Source organism: Petaurus breviceps, unplaced genomic scaffold, assembly GCF_028583685.1.
Source record: "Petaurus breviceps papuanus isolate PSGF00001 unplaced genomic scaffold, PetGlider_PUasm1.0 91041, whole genome shotgun sequence".
Taxonomy (NCBI): domain Eukaryota; kingdom Metazoa; phylum Chordata; class Mammalia; order Diprotodontia; family Petauridae; genus Petaurus; species Petaurus breviceps.
This window is the reverse complement of record NW_027187400.1, coordinates 6,823,996-6,847,715: the sequence shown is the minus strand read 5'-3', so window position 1 is coordinate 6,847,715 and position 23,720 is coordinate 6,823,996. Positions and strand designations below refer to the sequence as shown.

The window sequence follows — 23,720 nt, the reverse complement described above, 5'->3', positions numbered from 1 at the left end:
GTGGTTTTCTCAGCAAAGATACTGGAGGGGTTTGCCATTTCCTTTTCAGAGTCCCCATTTTATAGATGAGGAACTGAGGCAAATAGAGTTTGTGACTTGCCCATGGTCACACAGCTAGTAAGTGTCTAAGGCCAGATTTGAACTCAGATCTTCCTGACTCTAAGCCTGGTGCTCTATCCACTATGCCTCCTAGTTGCCCCATTGTAGGACTCTATAAAATGTACTGTGAAAGTGAATGATGAATATTCCCCAAGAAAAATCTGCTTAAGATTGGTTCCCTTGAAAAGTCATATTTTTAGTGTCAGTAGTCACTCCAGCCTAGGAGAAATACCAGGGGGCCTATTCATCTTTTTACTTTCCTGTTCTTTTGATGAAATGTAGCTTTGGGTCCAGAGATTATTCTGTTTCTAGGCAATGGCAATGCCTACTACCTCAATAATCATCAATTAATATTTGCTAAGTGACTACTCTGTATCTGGTACTATGCTAATTACTGGCATACAAATGCAGAAAAAGATGATCCCTGCTTTCAAGGAGGTTAGAACCTAACGGCAGAAGACAATGCACAAAAGGAAGTTGAAAAGGTGTGGAGGGGGGAGGTGCTCATAGCAGGACCAAGATGGAAAAGTCATCCTTAAATGGAGGTTATTTATTCATTTGTTTATTGTGGTTCCACCCTCCAATAAGAGGGCCAGACGGTAGTGAGGAGAGGAGCAAGGCTGATTTGATCTAACAGGATGATGATGCATTTGTTGGAGCATGATGTGAAAGTCAGACAAATACCAAAATACTGTAGTTATGGGAAATAAGCAGTTCCTAGCTCACTAGCATTAAACTAGCAGAATGCTTTTAAAGTCTTTGTTAAAGATCTATATAGACCTTTATTTCTTTTTTTTTGTTTTTTGTTTTTTGTTTTTTGTGTTTTGGAGGGCAATTGGGGTTAAGTAACTTGCCCAAGGTTACACAGCTAGTTTTGTGTGTGTGTGTGGGTGTTAAGTGTCCAGAACCGAACTCGGGTCCTCCTGACTCCAGGGCTGGCGCTTTACTCATTGTGCCACCGAGCCGCCCCTAGACCTTTATTTCTACTTAACCATAATCCTCATCCTAAAATTAGAGGAATGTGAACAGATTCATTCCGAGACATGAAAGCTCAAAGCTTGTTCTAGCCTCATGTTTCATTATTTCTTTCTTCCATTCTTCTACTCTTCAGTGGCATAACTCCATTTCCAAGAGTCCGGCACAGGCATTTCTCTTCTAAACATTTCAAGATAATCACCCACATTTAGGATGTCTCTTCCTTTTCTCTAAGCATTCCAAGCTCCCCATTTCTGTATGTTGGCAGCTGCCAAATCTTATATGACCTGACTACAGTGCCTCAGTACTTGAGCTCTTTCTTTCTAGATGCCTGTAGCATTTTATCTGTGACCTGAAAGTTCTGGATTTGGGCCATGATGCTGAGAGTCTTCATTTTTCATTATTTAAGGAGGTGGATTTTTTTTTTTCTATTTTCACTTTGCCCTCTGGTTCTAATAGATCAGAGCAGTATTCTTTTATGATTTCTCAAAATAGGATGTCCAGGCTCTTTTTTTTTTTGGAGGGCAATTGGGGTTAAGTAACTTGCCCAAGGTCACATGGCTAGTTTGTGTGTGTGTGTGTGTGTGTGTGTGTGTGTGTGTGTGTGTGTGTGTGTGTGCGCGCGTGCGTGTGTTAAGTGTCTGAGGCTGGATTTGAACTCAGGTCCTCCTGACTCCAGGGACAGCGCTCTACTCACTGCACCACCTAGCCACCCCCTGCCCAGGCTCTTTTTATAGTCATAGTTTTTAGGTAGTTCAATGGTTCTTAAATTACCTCTCCTTAATCTGTTTTCCAGGTCAGTTGTTTATATCTTACTCCCTTATAACCTGCAATTCATCTCTCAGTCAATAAGCACAAAGTACATATTGTATTCCAGGTACTGAGCTAACTACTGGGGACACAAAGAAAGGCAGAAGTGCTGCCTCTGCTCTCCGGGAGCACACAGCCTAACAGGGAAGAGAGCACGCAAACAACTCTGTGCCCACAAAGTGTCAACAGCATAGGCCCTAGTGTGAAGGTCATTGGTGAAAGCTTCCTGGAGAAGAAAGCACACGTGTGCCGATGCATCTCTGGGTGCAATGAGGGCTATGCCGTGGGGTTAAAGGACTGTGGCACCATGTCCATCTAACCATCCAGAGTTAACAATTCCCAGGCTCTTACATATGTAGTTAATGCAACTACACAGTCGTGTTTGGATCCTTTTCTCTCCTTGAGTGTGTCAGATTGACTTTCTGTCAACATGACCTATCCTACTTACTCCTCTGCTCTCCTTAATATGATTGCCCTCTGACAGTGAAAACACATCTCCCCCCTCTTCTGCATCCTCTCAAAGAGACTGGTCTAGAGCTCAGATCACAGGGACCAGTCAGGATAGGGTACAGAGTTACCGACTCCAAAAAGAATGCTTCCTTCTTACACAAGCACTAATCTGTCCTTAGACCACAGCTAGAAAATTCACTTGGGATTTCTAGACTCATCACTGATGTAACACCAAAGCCATAGCCACAGCAGCTGCTATGACTATGCAGATGTATTTCCAGGGTAAATTCACAAAACATAATAAACTCTCTTCATTGAATACAAAACCAAAGTATTTATTTGGATTAGAATACCAGGAGGTAATACTTAACAAGGTACTGCTCATCATCACTACAGGGGGCACCAACATCTTAGGCCTCCCTACAAATAAGTTTCCACCCACTCAAGCTGCTTCTCTCTCTGAGCACTGTGTCACCCTCACTCCCTGCTCTGCCTCTCTCCCCAACATTCTATTTCAGTTAAAATTCTGTTGGGCCAGCTCCTCCCACTCCTAACTCCAAGTGACCCAGGCTCCTTGTGACCCAGGCTGTGTCACAGCCCCATGTGACTCAAAGCAGGTCACACAGGCTTATTAGTAAATGGGGAAGATCTTTCCGTTCCATTAACATTACAACTGATTACTTCTCAGATGGAGCTGGAGTCTTGGGGACCCTCGGTATTAACTGAGATTCACAAGAAGGGCAAAGTAACCCACAGAAGGCCTTGTAAGCAGTCCAGCCAGTATGTCCTGGAGGACATTGTGTGGCAGCAGGAGATAAGTTGGGAGAAGGCAGCCCGGCAGCTCGAAGTGGCCATGTACCCCTTCTTGAAGGTAAGGTCACATGGAACGATTAAAGGACAGAATAAGGAGAGCTCCCCAAGATGGTCCTTCAAGGACAAATTGGGGAGAGTCACTAGCAATGTTGGCAAGGAGGACAGAAGCTGGGGGCATAAATGTTAGATTCAAAGGTTTTCAGAATTCTAAGAGGGAATAATGGAAGAGATACTTTTTGACTATGGGGGAGAGTGTGCAAAAGGGGTTTTTCGCATCTTTCTGTTACTCCCAAGACCAAGCACTAGAACAGAAAATGTGGTCCTGTTAAAAGCTTTCATTTCCTTACTGGCTACCCAGTACTCTTTGGGGTGTGTCAGGTTCTTCAGGTAAGGAAATTGGGGTCCAAGTTAGTACTCAGAATATATACATAATTATATTATCCTCAGAAGTCACCTAGAATAATAAAACTATAGAACACAAGACTTGGAATCAGCCCTAAGGGTCATATAGCCCCCACCTAATCCATGAATCTCCTGAACAGCACCCTCTTACAAGTGGTTCTCAGACTCTGTTTCATCACTTCCAGTGGCGTTTCACTATCCCTGAAGCGATCCGTTCCATTCTATGCCTGTCCTTTTATTGAGTCCAAACCTGTTTCTAATTACCATCATCAATCCTAGTTCTGACTCATGAAAGTAGGCCTATTCCACATGACAGCCCTCCAAAGAAACTTCTGGGCAGTTATCAAGGCTCCTATTCAATCTTCTCTTCTAATAAAATATCCCCAGTTTCTTCAACCATTCCTCATATGACATTGTTTTCTGTTCCCATTTTCCTTCTGACCACCATCCTCTTAATGTGTTCCAACTTGCCAATGTCCCATTTAAAATGTGACTCCTGGAACCAAGGCCATACAGGAGTTATCCCTTCCTTTCTTTCAGACATTGTACTTCTTAATGTAGTTTTAAATAGCTTTAACTTTTATTTAAACCAACAGAATTCTCTTAATTCTTTGAGCTTAAGTCCCCCCTTTTTAAAACCACTTTTTTCACATGAATTGCTGACTAGTGTTTTCTCCCTCTTATATTTGTATAGCTTATTTTTTAAAATCTAAGCATGTGATGTTTACTTTGTCTCTAGTAAATTTAGTCTTGTCAAATTTGACCCATCCTTTTTGCCTGATGAGACCTTCTCAGTTCTGCTATCCCTCCCACATTTGTGTTGCCTGCAAGTCTGATGACCAGACACCATTTAACTGCACATATCTCTCCTATCTGGTCTCCAAGACCATCATAAAAGACTTTGTAAAATGACTTGCTAAAACCTCTATATATTAAGTGTATATCATTCCCCTGAGCCCCCAGTCAAGGAACCTCTATTAAAAGAAAATGAGGTAAGGCTGGCATAATTTGTTCTTGATGAACAACTGTCAACTTGTGATCAGTGCTTTTCTTTCTCTGTGCTCACCAACCATATGTTAAATAATCTGTTTTAGAATTTTGCCTTGGGTTAATACCAAGCTTATCTATGTATAGTTTGCAGAACTCAGCTTCTTTCTCTCATTAAAAATCTGGACAGGTGGTCTCCAGTTTTCCAATACTTCTTCCATTCACCAAGTCATCTTAAACATCATCAGCAACAGCCCCTATATCACACCTGTGAAGGTTTTTCTTTGTCTTAGGTTGTACTTTAACCAAGCCAAGAGACACGAATCAACATTAATCTATTGAGCTACCTACCCCTTTTCTTCCTCTAAAGGATCATTTGCTATTATTGTTTCAAAAGAACATAATTTTAAAGAGGCTGTCCTGTTTTCAGCCATCTTTCCTTACAGACTCTAGGAATGATATCATAACTATTTTTTTCTGTATGATTTTTTTAAAAATAAATTTGCTTTTTATTTTACCAAATAAACTTTTTGCTACCTTTACACCTATTCTCTTGCTGCTGAACAGAGCTGGAAAAAAAAACAGCTATGTTTACTGGGTCAGCTGCAGATTTTGTTGTATAATTTGAACTGGGCCCTCCCTGCAACAAAACAATTCTTTGGTACCTATTTTCTTCTAACCTTCAGGATACTCTCCTTAATAAGTGTTTCTCCTCCCAAACTCTTGCCCTCATACTAGGGGACTTGAATATACACACTGATATTCTCTCAGACACCCTAACCTCAGAGTTCCTCAGCTCATTTGCCATGACTTAGTCTTCTGCCTCAACTGATGTAAACACAACAACAGTCATACTACCCTTGACATCACCATCGCCCACAAACTCTGTTTCCATATTCATTAACTCTGAAACGTCTTTATCTTGTCATTCCATCTCTCCCTCTACCCTGTAACCCCTAGCCCTGTTCTTCATCCTCACCATGACCTCTAGCCTCTTGGCCCCTTGGTTCTTTCTTTCCCAGGCCATCAGGAGCTACACCCTACTCCCCCAACTCGACCCCTTTTGAACCAGTTCAGCTCTCCATTGTCCCCTTGTCTCAAGTACCTTGCCCTTTCTCCCATTGCTGGTTTTGCTCTGCCAAGCCTCAGCCTTTCCACTGCTCCCACCATCTAACACCTTGGACCCAATTTAATATGTTGCTGAAAGAAGATGGGAGAACATCATGTAACTGTGCTGCCTGGGCCCACTACAAATTCGTGATGCATAATCTCAACCATGTCCTCATTGCTGCAAGCTGATTCTTACAACCCACTAAGGTATACACTATCCCACTGGCCACAGTGGCTTTGCCAAACCTTTTCATTGCTCCTCCAACCTCCCATCCCTCCCTCTTCTTCCACCCTCTCATTTGAGAACTTTGACTCATATTTCACTGAAAAATGAGGCCATTTGCTGAGAGCTCTCTCTTCTCTCCTTGTTCTCTTCTCTCATCACTCAGATGCCTTCCACCACATCTCCTCTAGTCTTCATGGAAGAAATGAAGAAATATGACCTGTGCCCTTAAGTCCTTCAGATTCTTACCCTGGAATTTAGAGTCCTTATAGATGCTTTCCAGGTTCTTTGTAGTGATACATTTTTGTACATATTAACGACCAGCCGTTGGGTTTGATTCATCTTATCATGCTCTGTGCTATGGTTCAAATACATACCTAGCAATAACCTCCAGACAGAGAGAGGACTGATGGACTCAGAGAACAGACTGAAGCATTTTCTTTCCTTTCCTTTCTTGTTTACATGGCTAATGCAGGAATTTGTTTTGCTTGACTATACAATTGGGTTTGTTTTTCTTGCTTTTTCACTGGCTGGAGGTGGGAGTAGAGGAGGTGGAAGGAAAGAATTCAGAAGTGCAAGTAAGATTGAATTTTTAAAAATTAAAATAAAAAAGACTAATCATGACAACTGACACTGCAAGGCCTGTACAATGCACTTTCCGTGCATCTTCTAATAGGATTCTCAATTACCTAGTTTGGTGGGTGCCACTGGTGGTATTGTCCCCACCAGGATTAAATGGCTCATCATCCATAGTCACACAATTAGTACATGTCAGAGGTGGGATCTCGACAAACCCAGAGGTTACATGATTCTAAGCCCAGCTTCTCTCCACTCTGCCAAGAAACTGCTTCTTCACTGCTTTTCTATTGGCCATGTCCAATTTCGCTCCAATAGCCCGTAGCAGGGAATTGCTGACCACCACAAAACATTCCTTCTTCCTTGGCCAGGACTGCATGCTGGTTCCTTATCCTGATCCTTGGATTCTGCTTTTATCTCGGAACATCCAGGAAAACCCTCCATTGTTTTCATAATGAATTAAATGATTAGTAATCTCCTTATTAAAAGCCAAGTCCAAAATTATAAGTCTCGTTCTATATTTTGAGCCTATTACCTCTGTGCCGGGGGTAAGGATCATAAGTCTTCTGGAATCATGGTTGGTCATTGCACTGATAGGAGTTCTTAAGTGTTCCCATCAACCTTCTATTCTTCTCTTGCCTTTTTCCCTTGGGTTACATTCTCCCACTATCAACCTCTCAACCTTGATACTGATCACTCATGGCCTCCTCAGAACATTTTCCTTCATGAATTTCATCCTTCTTGAATAATTAATTCCATCCACTGAAAGAACTCTTTATCCTCATGAAAAGCTAGAGCATACACAAGTGCTTGTCAAGCCCGTTCACCTTCTCTTAAGTGAGGAAATGCGTTTCACTTCAGAGCCATATGCCTAAGTGATTTCTTTCAGGAGAAAAGACCTAACAGGCCAATGAGACAATCGCCTTGTTTTCCCTGAAACTGCACTGCAAGGTTTCAGTTTTTTGCCTCATCACCTGAGAACTCCAGTGGCTAACTGCTCACAACACACTACCTTTCTGTTGAGATGTGCATGTCAGTACTGCTGGGCTCTGAGACTGCAGCCAGAGGCTAGCATTTCCCTGCTGGGCCTAAAGAAGCTTTACCCTCCTATCTACCAGGTCACCTACTTGCCTCTTATCAAAGCCTTTGAACAAGCCAGGACTGAAAACAAGCTGGTGCACTCCATCGTGCTCTGGGGAGCCCTGGATGATCAATCCTGCTTTGGTGAGGAGTAGATGGGGTGGCAGGATCTAGAGGACTGGGCAATTGGAAAGGGGAGAGGAGGAGGAGGAGGAGGAGGAGGCTGGCATTGTCCCCCAGTACTCTTTCAAGTATAAATAACATCCTACCATTGGGAACAGGTCCTGGACAAGGTCTTCGAGACATAGTATTGGGAAATTCTTTCATCCTCACACTTCTCAAGAACAATTTTATTAGCAGCTGGTCTCAGGTACATGAGCTGACTGAGATTCAGGTGAGCCAGGGTAGAGTTGCTGACTGTCCAAGCGGAGCAAGATTGGGGGAGGTCTAACAGTGCAAGGAGTTGAGAAAAAGGTTCTCATCTTCTTGTTTACCTCCAGAAAAATGAAGATGATGAATCTCATAAAAAGTTGGCTGAACTCCTGCTGGAGAAATACAACTTCCCCATGAAGATGCTTCTCTGCCTGCCCAATGGAACTGTGGTTTGTGCTTTCCCCCTGACCCTCTGCCTGCCCACTTCTCCACAGCCTCCCTGCTGATTCAGTAAATGCTAGTATTTATTTTATACCTACTATTTGTAAGGGAAACTGGATATACTTTCTCTGATATCATAGGTGTCAGGGTCTTAAAGGATGGGTAGAATTTGTTAAAATACAGGGGAACGGAGTATATTTCAGGCAGGGAATACTGTATGCATCAAGGTGGAAATGAGTATATGTGGAAGGCAGTAAGAAGAGAAACCTGACTTTAGTGGCAGACTGGGTGAGACTGAAAATCAAGGGGAAAAGTTTGGCTACATGATGTTATTATAGGTTCTTGAGTCAGAGGGTGACATTGTTGATAGCTTGGCTCTATCCCTTCCCACTCCCCTCTAGTGTCTCATTGGAAGTGTTAGTCCCTACCCAAAAGCAGAGGAAGAGAAGTGGGAGCTAACGAGAGGGACAAAAAGGCCAAGAACAGGAAACAGATACCCTCTGCCTGGATCAGAGAGCTACCTGGGAGAGGCTCCTCCATGTTACAGAACTGACAGATAATCCATAATTCTCTCAAATCTGATCCCTCTTCCAGGTCCACTGGCAATCATCTCAATTACAAATGAACATTTATCAAGCACCTGCTATGTGCAAGGTCCTGTGCCAAGGACTGGGAATACAAATGTTTGTTCAATTGAATTTCAGGTCCACGATATAAGTGTTGATGATCTGTACCAAGTCTCAAAGGAGAGGAGTCATGGAGTTACGCACCCAGTAACTGTGTATCAACAATTCCTGCAGGAAGGACTTTTTCGAGCTCAGCCCTTTCTTCACAGAAAAGTGGGGAGTTTCTTTTAAAGGACAGGGCATTCACTCATAGGCTAGGGTCCAAAGAAGACACAAGTTATAAACCTCAGTGGAAGCCTAGGAGTACCTTCGCCCAGTTGATTCCTACTGACTATCTTCTCTAATATGTACAATCTTCTAAGACACTTTTTCCCCCAGAACTTAAATTGGGCAGAGTCACATCTCTAGTAACATCTCTGGGCATTCTACCCAACACCTGTCCTCCCCTTATCTCCCATTATTTTAATATTCCATATTTCTGTGGCTCATATTATTGTAGCACATGCTGGTTACAAAATCATTCTTTAAAAACAAAAATCCAATAAAATGATTTGGAAGAGATAACTTCTCTTTGTTTATGTTTCTGAGATTTATTCATCAATCATCCTCTTTCCAATCTGTTGATGCTCCCTTAGTTTTGCTTCTCAATGGAGTGAATTTTTTTTAATTTAAAAAAAATTTTTTAAAAAAAAGATTGGTCCTGATGACCTTGAGGCTACCATGACCATCTCCCTATAGAAGAGGCCATAGCTTATAGAATCTATGCATGAAAACCATCGTTAAGATCTAGACATGATGGACTTGAGGCCATCAGGAGCCTCCCTTAAGGGAGGCTGTAAGTCTATAGGACATACTTGTGGAAAAATACTGACAATAACATTTTTGAAGGTTAGTACAGCTGTGTCTCCCAAATAACATTTTGTCTCCACCAGCTTGTTTTTCTCCCTGATATGCACACCTCCAAAATAATATTTTTCCCTGACCCCTAATATGTAAATCAGCCAGTTCCAGGGGGCCACCCAAAATCAGAGTATTAGAACCCCTCCCCCTTCCTGCTGAATGGACCTGTGTCTCTGTGCTCCCTAATACAGCACTGCCATGTATGTTAATGAGTATGCATGGGTTATATGTTGGGTCCTCTTTTCCTCTTTCCCCTTCTCCTCCTTCCCAGCTGCTTGCAATAAAACTTTGCATTGAACTGATTCCCATTGTTTTATACATTATGCTCAGCATCTGAATTCACTAATGGGTTTTTCCCCAATGTCTCTGGCTGGCCCACAGGTCTTTACTTAAATGTAAACTGGGTGCCAGGACAAGGACTTCACCTATTGACATACACATCAACCCTTCAGGAGTGTGGCACTTGTAGTAGAAAGCAAGGACCAAGAGGGGAATCTTATATCTCAAGGAGTCCCCAAATATTAGTGATAATAACTTCAAAATTCTCGTCTGGACAACTGGTCTATTACTTGTAGAATTGATTGGTTAATCAAAATATTCTGCAAAGTACTTGATCCTAGCAATAGACCTTAGTAAGATCTTTGAAAACCAACACCAAACATCAAGCACTTGGTAGGCCCCTTTAAGGACCACATAGGGGTAGTGATATTGGTCATGAAGGTAGCTTTGAGTCATTTAACCAACTGGATGATTCACTTCCAAAGAAGGACAAAAGTGGGAGGGTACACCTCACCCTTAGTGGATTCATCCAATGCGCAAAAGTCTAAAGAGACTGTGGGATGTGTAAGAGAGCACTTAAGTAAGAATCAGAAGACTTTGGTTCTTGCTATAAACCTTATAGAATCTGGTTACAAATACCTATGTTTCTAGCAGAGACTGCAACCTAAACCACTCAGTTTAGTACATAGCCCTGAATATTTAAATCACATACCCTGTCTGGTTAAACCTCAAGTTTTCTCTATCTATAAATTATTGCCAGTACAGGGGCAGTTCCTCTTCCCCCTCCCAACTGTGATCTCCTGGGAGAAATGCTTAAAGAGAAGGCCTAGAAAATGCACTCATAATGGAGGGAGTTTATTGGGGAAGTTCCCTGATCGTAAAGCCAAGGGAAAGCTACAATGCATCATTTTCCAGAGTGCCTTAGCTAGAATAATGAGGTCTGTAGACATGGGGGTGAGATCTGGCCAGGACTGCATGGATGCAAAGCAATCAAAGCATGCTCTGATCCTAGAGCAAAGTAGTGGCTTAGTTATGGCTTTTAGCCTAGTATAGAAACCTGCTGTGGAATAACCAAGACAGGTGTCCCAGACCAAAGAAGAGCCAACAGTTCAGTTACTTTGAAACTATAGAGCTGCCCAGCAGGCTAATTATGACCAAGCAGTGACTGAACCCAGCAGCAGTATACTGACACTCAACCACACACAAAGCAACAGACCCCAACCTGAGTCAGAAACTTAAATAGCTCAGACCAGGAGGGCAATGAACAGATCTCACTCCCAGATCACATCACTTTAGGAATACTGAAAACTTGCAGGCCCTAAGCCTAAGGTGAGAAAGCTGCAGAACGATGTAAGAAGAACAAAGCTCAATCCAGAAGTGTGCAGAGACCAGCACTAGCAAAGTCCAAAGTCAAGAAGTAGACTGAAAAAAAAAGCCAACAAAGAATACCACCACAAATAGTTATTATGGTGACAGGAATGCTCAAGATACCAACACAGAAAAAGAGAATGACTTGAAAAAATCTACAAGCAAAGAAACTCAACTCAACAACTCAAAGAAAACTGTAACCTGGACAGAAATCCAACAAGAATGTCTAGAAGAATTAAAGCAGAAGTTTTTAAAGAGTTAATAATGATTTTTTAAAACCAAATGAGAGAGGGGGCAGGGTCAAGATAGCAGCATAGAGGCAGGAAAACTCCCTGCGCTCCCCCCCATAACCACCTCAAATACCTATAAAAAATTACTCTAAACAAACTTTAGGGCTACAGAACCCACAAAGTGACAGAGAGAAACAAATCTCCTGCAGAAGGCAGTCCAGCAAGTCGGCAGGAAGGGTTCATCTGAGCATGCTAGGATCTGAGCCCAGTCTCACCTGAGCCTGAGGTTTTAGCCTTAGGGTGACCCGACCAGCCACAGATAGAGGGACGTTGGGAGAGTAGATCACCAGCAGATGGGGCGGTTTCCAGACTTATCAACCCATAAATGCCAAAGACAAAGTGAGAGGTCAGTGTAGAGTTTGGGAACAGGGAGTTGGGAGGGTGTTCCAGCCTCTGCCCCCAGAAGGAGAAGTGGCTAAGGCATGGCGGCTGCCACGTGACTACTTAAGAGCTCTTGGCCTGCAAATTGTAGGGGGACTGAAGGGTAATCACTCTTGCTTTAACCTGCTTGGATCTGTATTGCTATCTTGGGTGGAGGTCCTGGGGTGTGTGACTAGGTGCCGGAGCCAGTGAAGGCTTCTGAGAGGACACCCAACTAATAGCTCCAGCAGCTGTGAAAACCCCAGCAATTTGGGACAAAGTTCTCCTCTCTGGAAGCAGAGTTCTACTGTGGCAAAAAGCTCAAAAGTCAGGTAATTGAGTGGCAACATGAGCAAACAAAGGAAGCAAAGGAAGCACAGCAATCCGACTTTAGATTCCTATTTTGGGGACAAAAAGGATGAAAGCATGGAATAGGAGGAAGACAATGGAGTCAGAACTCCTGCACCAAAAGCTTCCAAGAAAAATATGACTAGGTTACAGGCCATAGAGGAGCTTAAGATGGATTTTGAAAATCAAATAAGAGAAGTAGAGGAAAAATTGGAAGAGAAATGAGAATGATGAAAGAAAATCATGAAAAGAGAGTCAACAACCTGACCGAAGAAAATAACATCTTGAGAAATAGACTAACTCAAATGGCAAAAGAGGCTCAAAAAGGCAATGAGGAGAAGAATGCCTTACAAAGCCGAATTTGCCAGATGGAAAAAGAATCTCAAAAGCTCACTGAAGAGAATCATTCACTCAGAATTAGATTGGAGCAAATGGAAGCTAGTGACTTTATGAGAAATCAAGATACTATTAAACAGATTCAAATAAATGAAAAAAAAATAGAAGGCAATGTGAAATATCTCATTAGAAAAACCACTGACCTAGAAAATAGATTCAGGAGAGATAATCTAAAAATTATTGGACTACCTGAAAGCCATGATCAAAAACAGAAGCTAGAAATCATCCTTCAAGAAATTCTTGAGGAAAATTGCCCTGATGTTTTAGAGCCAGAGGTCAAAATAGAGATTGAAAGAATCCACTGATCACCTCTTGAAAAATGATCCCAAAAAGAAAACTAAGAAGAGCAGACTCAGGAGAAATCTGTACACAATTACATACACAATGTATGTGTGATGACCAACTTTGATAGACTGGACTCTTCTCGGCAATTCAGGGTTATAAGACAACTCCAAAAGACTCATGATGGAGAGAGATATCTACATTCAGAGAAAGAACTAGAAAGAACAGAGTTTGAATGCAGATTGATGCAAATTACCTGCTCTTTTTCTTGTTTGGTTTTGTTTCCTCTTTCCCATTGTACATTCCATCTGTTACAATTCTTCTTTATAACCTGACTAATGTTTAATGTGGAAGTATTTGCAGATCCCATACTTGATTGCATGCCACCATGAGCGGGGGGAGGAGAGAAGAAGAAAATTTGAAACTCAAGGGATTGTGGAACTGAATCTTGTAAACTAAAAGTAAACAAACAAATTAATAAAGACAAAAAAGAAAGAAAGAAAACTCCTAGGAATATTACAGCCAAGTTCTGGAGTTCCCAGATCAAGAAGAAAATACTATAAGCAGCTGTAATAAGAATGTAAATTTTAAAGATCTTCCCTGCCCCTAGGCTAAAGTGCACCTGGAGACTGGGGTGGGAGGCTTGTTTTTCAGTTGATACTTTTTGATTGGCCAGTGGGTCCAAAAGGTTGTTACATTCTCTGAGCCAGGAGAAGGCTATATAAGCCCTGATGTGTAGCTTTGTTTTGGGACTCACTTTGAGAAGTGTTCTGTGATTTGATCCGAATTCTGGGAAGCCGTTGTTGAGAGTCCCCCGGCTTTGAAAAACCCAGAATGTGGAAACCCAGATGTTGACTGGGTATGGATGTAATGGTTGGACAGTTTGGAAATCTGTCTACTTGATATTTCTGTCTTGATAATTATGCCTGTATACTTTGAGGTTCAGGGTGCTGACCTTTTCTCTTGAACAAGGTAAACGATATATGTCTGACTGATTAAAGTAAGCTTGTTAACCCATTTTGAGTTGCTTTCCTTTAACAAAGCAGATCCAAGAACCTGTGGTAGCTGCAAACCCTGAGGACACTTGGGGTGCTTGCTGCTACAGCAGCCAAGAAGAAACAATTTGAATATTGTGGAAACACAATCAGGATAACACAAGATCTGGCAGCTTCTACACTGAGGGATTGAAGGGCCTGGAATAGGATATTCCGGAGGTCAAAGGAGCTGGGATGAAAACCAAGAATCACCTACCCAGCAAAACTGAGTATCATGTTTCAGGGGTAAATGTGGTCATTCAATGAAAGAGGACTTTCAAGCATTCTCAATAAAAAAAACAGAGTTGAATAGAAAATTTGATGACATTCAGATACAAGAAGCAAGAGAAGCATGAGAAGGTAAACAGGGAAAAGAAATCATAAGGAACTTATAAAGTTGAACTATTTATATGTCTACATGGAAAAACTATAATTGTAACTTATGAAACTTTTTTCTATGAGAATAGTTGAAGGGAATAGAAATGTGTATATATGTATATGTATACATACACATATGTCTATATAGGAGGGTATATGGGCATGTGAATACATATGTGTGTGTATATGTGTGTACAGGTATACATAGACAGAGGGCACAGGACTAATTGAATAGGAAGTGATGATACTTAAAAGGTGAAATTGAGAGGTGAGAAAGGAATATAATGAGAGGAGATGGGGAGAGACAGAATGGGGTAAATTATCTCATATAGAAGAGATGGGGGGCGGCCAAGTAGCACAGTGAGTAAGAGCACCAGCTCCAGTATCGGGATGACCTGGAGATCGAATCCCGGGCTCAGACACTTAGCACCCACCCAGAAACACCTGGCCGTGTAACCTTGAGCAAGTTACTTAACCCCAATTGCTTAGGGGCGGCCAGGTGGCTCAGTGAGTAAGAGCACCAGCTCCAGTGTTGGGATGACCCGGGGATCAAATCTGGGCTCTGATACTCAGCACCACACCCAGAAATGACTCGCCATGTTACCTTGAGCAAGTTACTTAACCCCAATTGCTTTAAAAAAAAAAAAAGAAGAAGAAGAGATGGGGGAGGGGGGCGGCTAAGTGGTGCAGTGAATAGAGCACTGACCCTGGAGTCAGGAGGACCTGAGTTCAAATCCGGCCTCAGACTCTTAACACAAAAACTAGCCATGTGACCTTGGACAAGTCACTTAACCCCAATTGGCCTAAGAAAATAGGCAAAAAAAAAGAAGGGATAAGGGAAAACTGTTACAATGGAGGGGAAGAAAAGGAAGGCAAAAGGGAATAGCTCAAACTTACTCTCATTGAATTTGGCTTAGGGAGGGAATGACATACACACTAAATAGGGTATCTCACCCTACAGGAGAGTAGGGGGGAAGGGAATGAGAGGGGGGATGATGGAGGGGAGGGCAGGTTGGTGGGGAGGGAAGTTAGAAGCACACAGTTTTTAAAAGGGACAGGGTCAAAGTAGAGAATAGAACAAGTGGGGGGGGGATAGGATGGAGGGAAATATAGTCAGTCTTTCGCAATATAGCCACTATGGAAATGTTTTGCATAGCTACACGTGTACAACCTATATTGAATTGCCTATCTTTCCAGAAAGTGTGGGTGACAAGGAAGGAAGGGAAAGCATCTGTAATTCAAAGTTTTAAAGCCAAATGTTTAAATATATATATATATATATCATTATCATTATTATTATTATTATTATTATTTTACATGCAACTGGGGTATAGAGACCCATCTTGCCCTACTGGAAAGTCAGAGGGGGAATGGGGCAGGATATAGGAGAGAGCAGAATGGGGAAGGGGTATAGAGTGGGATCACTGTTTTGGGGTGGTGGGTAGGGGAAAGACAGGGAGATAATTTGTAACTCAAAATCTTGTGGAAATGCATAATGTAAACTATAAATAAACATAAAATTTAATTCTTTAAAAAAGAGTAATAAAAAAACCAATCATTTAAAACATGGGAAAAAACAAATGAGAGTGGTAGAGGAAAAAAATGGGGAAAGAAGTGAGATTTAGAGAAAAAAAGATATGAAAAAAGAATTAACTGCTTAAAAAAAAGAAGTACAAATGATCCTTTAAGAAAATTAAATCCTTAATTTGGAATTAGACAAGTGAAGGATAATGACTCTATGAAACATCAAGACATAATAAAAATTTAAAACCATGAACATAAAGAGTCTAGATAATCATATTTCAAGAAATCATAAAAGAAAACTGCACAGATATCTTAGAACCAGAGGTCAAAGAAGAAGCTGAAAGAATCCACCCTCTGAATCCATCCATTCCCTCTGAAAGAAACCCCAAAACAAAAGCTCTCAGGAATGTTATAGCTAAAATTCAGAATTCCCAGGTTAAGCAAAAAATACTGAAAGCAGTCAAAAATAACAAATTCAAGTACCAGGAAGCCACAGTATAGATCACAAGAGACTTAGTCACTAATGTGAAGAAGCAGAGAGCTTAGAATGTAAGATTTCAGAAGGCAAAGGATCTAAGTGTACAACAAAAAATAACCTCGGCAAAACTGAGTATAATCCTATGGGGCAGGGGGAGGAGGGGGGGGATGCAACTTTGATGAAATAGAAGACTTCCAAGCATTCCTGATGAAAAGACTAGAGCCAAGTAGAAAATATGACATTCAAAACAGAATTTGAAAAACAAAAACAAACATCAACTGAACCATAAAAAGGTCAACATGAGTGATAAATCATAAATGACCAAATTTTAAGAATTTTATAATGTTTACATTCTTATATGTGAAGATGATACATGTAGCATCTCAGAACTCTGTTGTCATCATAGGTCTTCAAGATATTCTAATTTGACTGAGGGCATAAGAGTAATTGTGTTATATTTGGATGATCTCAAAAGAAAAATAGACAGGTGGAGAAAAGGAATATACTGGGAGAAGAGTTAGAGGGAAAATGAGAAAAATTATCTCATATAAATGGAACATACCAAGAGGAGTTTATATAACAAGAAGGCAGTGGAGGGTGGGAATGGATGACACATGAATCTCACTCTCATGTGAACTGATTAAAGAAGGGAAGATTGCCCACATGCACAGTTGAGTATAGGAAATATCTGTTACCCACCAGGAAAATAGGAAGGTAAGAAAAAAAAGAGGAATGGGGAGAGGGGCAGGGATTAGAGGGAAGGTAGATTAAGGGAAGCATTACCCACAATCTAAACAGAATCATAAAGAGGGGGCAGGAAAGAAAGAGAAGGAAAATTATAAGAAAATAGCATGGAGCTCTTCCCTTGAACCATCCTAGGTAATCATTTAAAATGGTGAGGTACTCTCTTGATCCAGAGAATCCCACAAAATCATGCAAGTCAAGTGGTTCAAATCTCCAGGTCCACTTCAAGAACACCCATGAAACAGCCCAAGCTATCAAGGGCATGTACATCTGAAAAGCTACCAAGTATTTGAAAGATGTCACATTGAAGAAACAATGTGTTTCCTTCTGGCGATATAATGGTGGAGTTGGCAGTTGTGCCCAGGCTAAGCAATGGGGTTGGACACAGGGTCAGTGGCCCAAAAAGTGCTGATTTCTTGCTGCATGTGCTTAAAAATGCAGAGAGCAACGCAGAACTAAAGGGTTTGGATGTGGATTCTCTTGTCATTGAGCATATCCAGGTTAACAAGGCTCCCAAAATGTGACAGCATACATACAGGGCTCATGGTCGAATCAACCCATACATGAGTTCTCCTTGCCATATTGAGATGATACTTACTGAAAAGGAACAAATTGTTCCTAAACCAGAAGAGGAGTTTGCTCAAAAGAAAAAGATATCCCAGAAGAAACTGAAGGAACAAAAGCTTATAGCACAGGAGTAAATATGACATTAGAGTGCAAATAAAAGTAAAATTAAAATATTTGTCATAGTAAAAAAAAAAAGAGAAAGAAAGAAAATAGGATGGAGACAAATACACAGTTAGCAACCAAAACCATGAATGTGAAGGGGATAAACATCCATAAAATGGAAGCAGATGGTAGAATACATTTTTTAAAAAATCAACAATGTTGTTTACAAGAAACACACTTGAAACAAGAAGATACAGTGTTAAAATAGGAAGCTGGAACAAAATCTATTTTGCTTCAGCTGAAATTTTTTTAAAAGGGCAGGGTACAAATCATGATCACAGACAAAGCAAAAGCAAAAATAAAAGTAATTGAAAAATATAAATATTGAAGCTATATTGTGCCTCAAAAAGTGTCATAGACAATGAATAACAATACTAAACATATGTACAGCAAATGGCATAGCATCTAAATTCTTAAAGTAACAATTAAATGAATTATAGGATTAAACAGGCAATAAAATATGAATTGTAAGGTACCTCAATTTACTTCTTTTGGGCCTAGATAAATCTAACCAAAAAAATAAATATGAAAAAAGTTAAGGAGCTGAATAGGACTTTTAGGAATGTTAGACACAATAGACCTCTAGAGAACATTGAATAAGAATAAAAAGGAGTATGCCTATTTCTCAGGTGTAATGGTACTTTCACAAAAATTGGCCATATATTTGGGCATTAAAAACTCACAAATACAGGAAAGTAGAAATATTAAATGCATCTTTTACTAACAATGATGTGATAAAAATTCTATTCAGCAAAGGACCTTTGAAGTAAAGATTAAATGTTAATTAGAAATTAAATAACATAATCCTAAAGAATAGGTGGGTCATAGAATAAATTATAAAAATAATAATTTCATTAAAGATGACACCAACAAGACAATATACTGAAATATAGAAAATTTATATTTCTATATGCTTCCATCACTAAGATAGAGAAAGAACAGATGAGCAAATTGGGCATGCAACTTTAAAAAAAAAAAGCAAGCTTGAAAACCAACAAATTAAAAACCAAATTAAATTATCAATTTAATTAAATTATTAATTAAACAACAAAATAGAAACCCTAAAAATAGGAGAAATTAATGAAATTTCAATAAAATCATTTTACTATTAAACTAAGAACTATTGCAAAAGGGAACAATAAAATCGACCATTACCTAATTTCATTTTTAAAAAGAAAGAATAAAATCAAATTACCAATATGAAAAGAAAAAAGGTGAATCCACAACTAATGAAGAAATAAAAGCAATTATCAGGATCTATTTTATTCAACTATATTCCAACAAAACTGACAATCTAAATTAAATGGATATTTATAAAAATATAAAGTCCCATGCCTTAGCAGAACAGGAAAGCCATAAAATGAACCTCCAAAGGGAAAAAAAAAAACTATAATCAGATTGATTTACAAATGAATCTACCAAACATTTAAAGAACAATTAATTATAATACTATATAAACTGTTGAAAAAAATAGGTAAAGAAGGGGTCTTACTAAATTTCTCCTGTGATACAAATAGGATTTTGATACCAGAAAGAATCAAAAATAGAAAGAAAACTATAGACAAATTTGTCTAATGAATATTGACACAAAAATTTTAAATAAAATATTAGCAAGGAGACTATAGCAATATATCACAATAACCCTACACTATTGAATAAATTGGATTTATACCAGAAATGCAGGGCTCATTCAATATTATGAAATTTATAAAAATAATTAACCATATTAATAGCAAAAAAGCAACAAAATAATATAATTACTTTAATATTGCCCCTCACAAAAAAGCTTTTGACAAAATAAAATATCCATTCCTATTTAAAATACTAGAAAATATGGGAATAAAGAATTCTTTGCTTAAAATAAAAAATAGTATCTATCTAAAATCCAGAGCCAGGTTTATCTCTGATGATCTTAAGGTCTTTTCAGGAAGATCAAGGGCAAAGCAGGGATGTCCGTAATCACAATTGCTATTCAGTATTGTCCTAGAAATGCTAGCTATAGCAATAATATAAGGAAAATTTGAGACATAGGCAATGAGAAGACAAAGCTATAATATTTTGTGGGTGATATGATGATTTACTTGATACCAGAGAGTCAACTAAAAAACTGAAACAATTATCTTCAGTGAAGTTGTAGAATATAAAATAAGCCCACACAAATCATCAGCATTTCTATATATTACCAACAAAATCCAACAGAAAGAAAAAGATTAAGAAATTCCACTTAAAACAACTACCAATAGTATAAAATGCGTGGGAGTAAACCTGCCAAGATACACACATGAACTATATAAACATAATTACAAAACACTTTTTACATAAATAAACACATGTAAATAATTAGAGAAATATACAATGCTCATGGGTAGGCCAAACCCAGAGAATAAAAATGACAATACTATCTAAATTAATTTACTGATTCAGTACCATAGAAATCAAACTACAAAGGATTGCTTTATAGAGCTAGAGAAAAATAAAATTAATGTAGAGGAATCGAAGGTCAAAAATATCAAGGGAATAATTTTTATTTTAAACCAGAAAGGGGGGCCTAGAAAGCTACAAAGCTTTAATCATCAAAAAAATTTTGGTACTGAATAAAAAAATAAAGGTTGATCAGTGGAACAGATAAGGTATGTTGTAATCTAATATACAATCTAATATAATACCAAAAAAATGAGCACAGCAACCTAGTATTCTATCAACCCAAAGAACACAGCTATTGGTATAACAGTCACTATCTGACAAAAATTTGGGGGAAAATAGGAAAGTAGCCTGGCAGAAACTAAATATAGACCAACATCTCACACCATGTACCAAAATAAGTTCCAAATGGCTATGTAAAGGATAATATCATAAATAAATTAGAGGAACAAGGAAATTATCTGTAAGAACTATGAATAGAAGAATTCATTAACAAACAAGAGATGGAGAGGTTAATAGGAGTTAAAATGGATGATTTTGAGTACATAAAATTTAAAAGTTTTTGCATAAACAAAATCAATGCAGCTAAAATTTAGAGAAGCAAAAAATGGAGGGGGAGAAGAATCTTTGCAGTTTTTCTGATAAAGGTCTGATTTCTAAAGTATATAGGGAACAGTACTGAATTTATAAGAAACAAGTCATTCTCCAACAAATGAATGGGAAGGGATATAAATGAGCAGGTTTCAGAGGAAGAAATACAACTATCAACAAACATATAAAAATGCTCTAAATCACAAAAAGAGAAATAAATTAAAAGAACTCTGAGGTACCATCTCACATTCATCAGATTGGCAAAGTTGACAAAAGAAGGAAAATGGCAAATGTTAGAACAGCTGTGGGAAAACAGTAATGTTAATGTACACTATTGGTAGAGTTGTGAATTGATCCAGCCATTCTGGAAAGCAACTTGGAACTATGCCCCAAAAGCTGTTAAACTGCACATACCCTTGGAAAATACAATGATGCTATACCCAAAAAAAAACACAAGAAAATGACTCTTCACTTCTGTACAATAATATTTATAAAAACTCTTTGTACAGTGGCAAAGAATTGGAAAAATGAGGATATGCCCATCACATAGGGAATGGTTAAATGAGTTATGGTTTATGAGTGTGATGGAATATTATTGTGCTCTAAGAAAAGATGAAGGAAGTGGTTTCAGAAAAACCTGAGAAGACTTGTATGAAAGTGACATGAGCAGAACTAGGAGAACAATTTATATAAGAACAACAAGATTGTAAAGATAATCAATTTCAAAAGAACTCTGATCAAGACAATAACCAACCACAGTTCCAAAGGACTCATGATTAAACATTCTATCTATCCTCCTTCAATGGAAAGCTGATGGATTTAAAGTACAAACTAAAGCAATATGCCAATTACAATCTTTCCTTCTCTCTCTCTCTCTCTCTCTCTCTCTCTCTCTCTCTCTCTCTCAATGTGTGGATTTGTTTTACAGAACTATAAATATGTGTAATGGGCTCTGTTTTTCTCACTTTCCCAATGGATGAGGGGGAGTAGAAGAAAGCATGAGAATTTAGAACTGAAATTAAATTGGAATTGAATTTTCAAAAATAAAACAAAGCTGACAGACTAGTTTTGTGCTGTTTTTTTTTTCCTTTAAGCCTTTCTGAAATGAGATATGGAGCAATGGAATTTTTTTTCTCTCTGTCCAAGAAGAATATCCTATAGAAATACATGGAAATTCTAAATGCTTACTCATAGTTTTATTACCTAAGAATCGAGTTCCTGAAAGTATATTTTCCTATCCCAAGAGATAATAGATATTGGTGCACTGCAGAAGTATAAAGAGAAGGGAATGGCAGAGGCAGAGATGTGCAAAGAACATAATACAAAAAAAAGTAAATTAACAAAATTATAATCAAAGAAAATTCAAATGAAGAGACATGAGAAGACACCCCCAAATCTACCCCTTCATGGAGGTGGAAAGTACACAAGTATTACACATTGCATAGGTTTTCAGACTTTCTCAATATATCAATCAGTTGTACTTATTTTTTTCTTCCTCTCAAAACAAATACTCATCATCAAATGGAATTGGATCTCTAGCAACAGAAAGGATTGTAAAGCCAAGCATGACAGCTTTCCAGAGGAGTGCTGCTGTGAACAGCTTTAAGATTCTGATCACATAGTATAGTGAACTCTCTATTTATTCAGCAGTAAACTAAAGCAAAACATTCACAGAAACCAAAGTACAGCATTCACAATGATATAACATAACAACTTATCACTAAAGTGGTCACATAGTTTTTGCCAAAGTGGCTACATAGTTTTAAACAAAATATATCATTCAGTAAGTCCTTAACTCAATCATCCTTAAGAGGTACAAGGTACAGAGTCCAAAGTTCTCCCACCCCTAGACCACAGTAAATAATGATCTTCTCAGTCAGCACTGAGTACACAAAGAGAGGTCTTTTCATCTTGACTTGAGGCTGGCTCCCAAATTCCATGGTTTCTCTTCCATGGGTCCAGGTACTGCCCGAATCTACCCAATCATCACCTGGATTCACAAGTAGGCAGCTCTCAGCTCCTCATCCAGCTTCTCATCCAGTTCCATACTGAAGTTCACAGTGATCAGTCCACCTCAAGTCCTTCACAGTTTCTGTTTCTGGGAAGACAAAGCTTAACAGAGCCAAAACAACATTCATTCACATTGCCAGCACCATCATCAATTCACTATCTTCCTGTGAAATCAACACAGACCCACAAACAAGGTCTGAGAACTCAACACAAATTGTCAGTATAGTCCCAGGACCCCCAAACCCTCCTCCAGGACTTCTGTAAACAGACAATAAGAAAATCCTCTTTCAGAGCTTCCAGTAATGTCCCAGGGCTTCTGTACAAAGTAATACAAACAAAAATCAACACAGACAGAAAAAACACAGTGCCACTACCACAAATATTCCCTTCTCAATTCTGCTCTCTCCCAGCGTGTGCTCAGCTTTTTATCTGGTCATTAGCTCCTCCCTGTTCCACCCACCTCTTATGTCCTTCCTGTTCCTATCTTTGGCAAGTTCCCCCCCACTGTGGGTTTCACAAGTTCTGTTTCTTAACAAAGACTTGATATAATCATGGGCAATGCTTAAAAGAAACTTGAACTGAAACAAGGTGCTAAATAATTAAATAGCTGAAACAAGGTGCTAAGTACTTCTTTGCTTGCCATTACAGGGATACATGTAATACTATGGTGATGTAAGAAACAGAATATCAGGAAAAACTTATCTTTTAAAAAAAATGCGTCCTAATAGTTGGCATTTTTACTTCTACATGTAGCATTTTTTAAATGTATTAAAATAGAATAATTTCTAGATTAAGCTAATAGAGAAATTATAATTCTACATAACATATTTTAGACTTCGTTCC

The 23,720-nt window shown here is 39.0% G+C and overlaps 1 protein-coding gene across 4 annotated transcripts in view; it reads left to right on the top strand.

Annotated features, from left to right (window-relative positions):
- Positions 1-9,309, top strand: part of LOC138154623 (selenoprotein N-like) — a 28,647-nt gene extending 19,338 nt beyond the window's left edge. For 3 of the 4 annotated variants that reach the window (XM_069079608.1, XM_069079606.1, XM_069079605.1), the window contains exons 8-12: positions 3,023-3,205; positions 7,564-7,669; positions 7,807-7,919; positions 8,026-8,127; positions 8,824-9,309. In XM_069079608.1, coding sequence (XP_068935709.1) covers positions 3,023-3,205; positions 7,564-7,669; positions 7,807-7,919; positions 8,026-8,127; positions 8,824-8,976 — 657 coding nt within the window. In that variant the 3' untranslated portion in view covers positions 8,977-9,309. Of the gene's footprint in view, positions 1-3,022; positions 3,206-7,563; positions 7,670-7,806; positions 7,920-8,025; positions 8,189-8,823 lie in introns of all 4 variants that reach the window. The other variant, XM_069079607.1, reaches the window with a different exon arrangement.
- Positions 9,310-23,720: the final 14,411 nt, after the last annotated feature.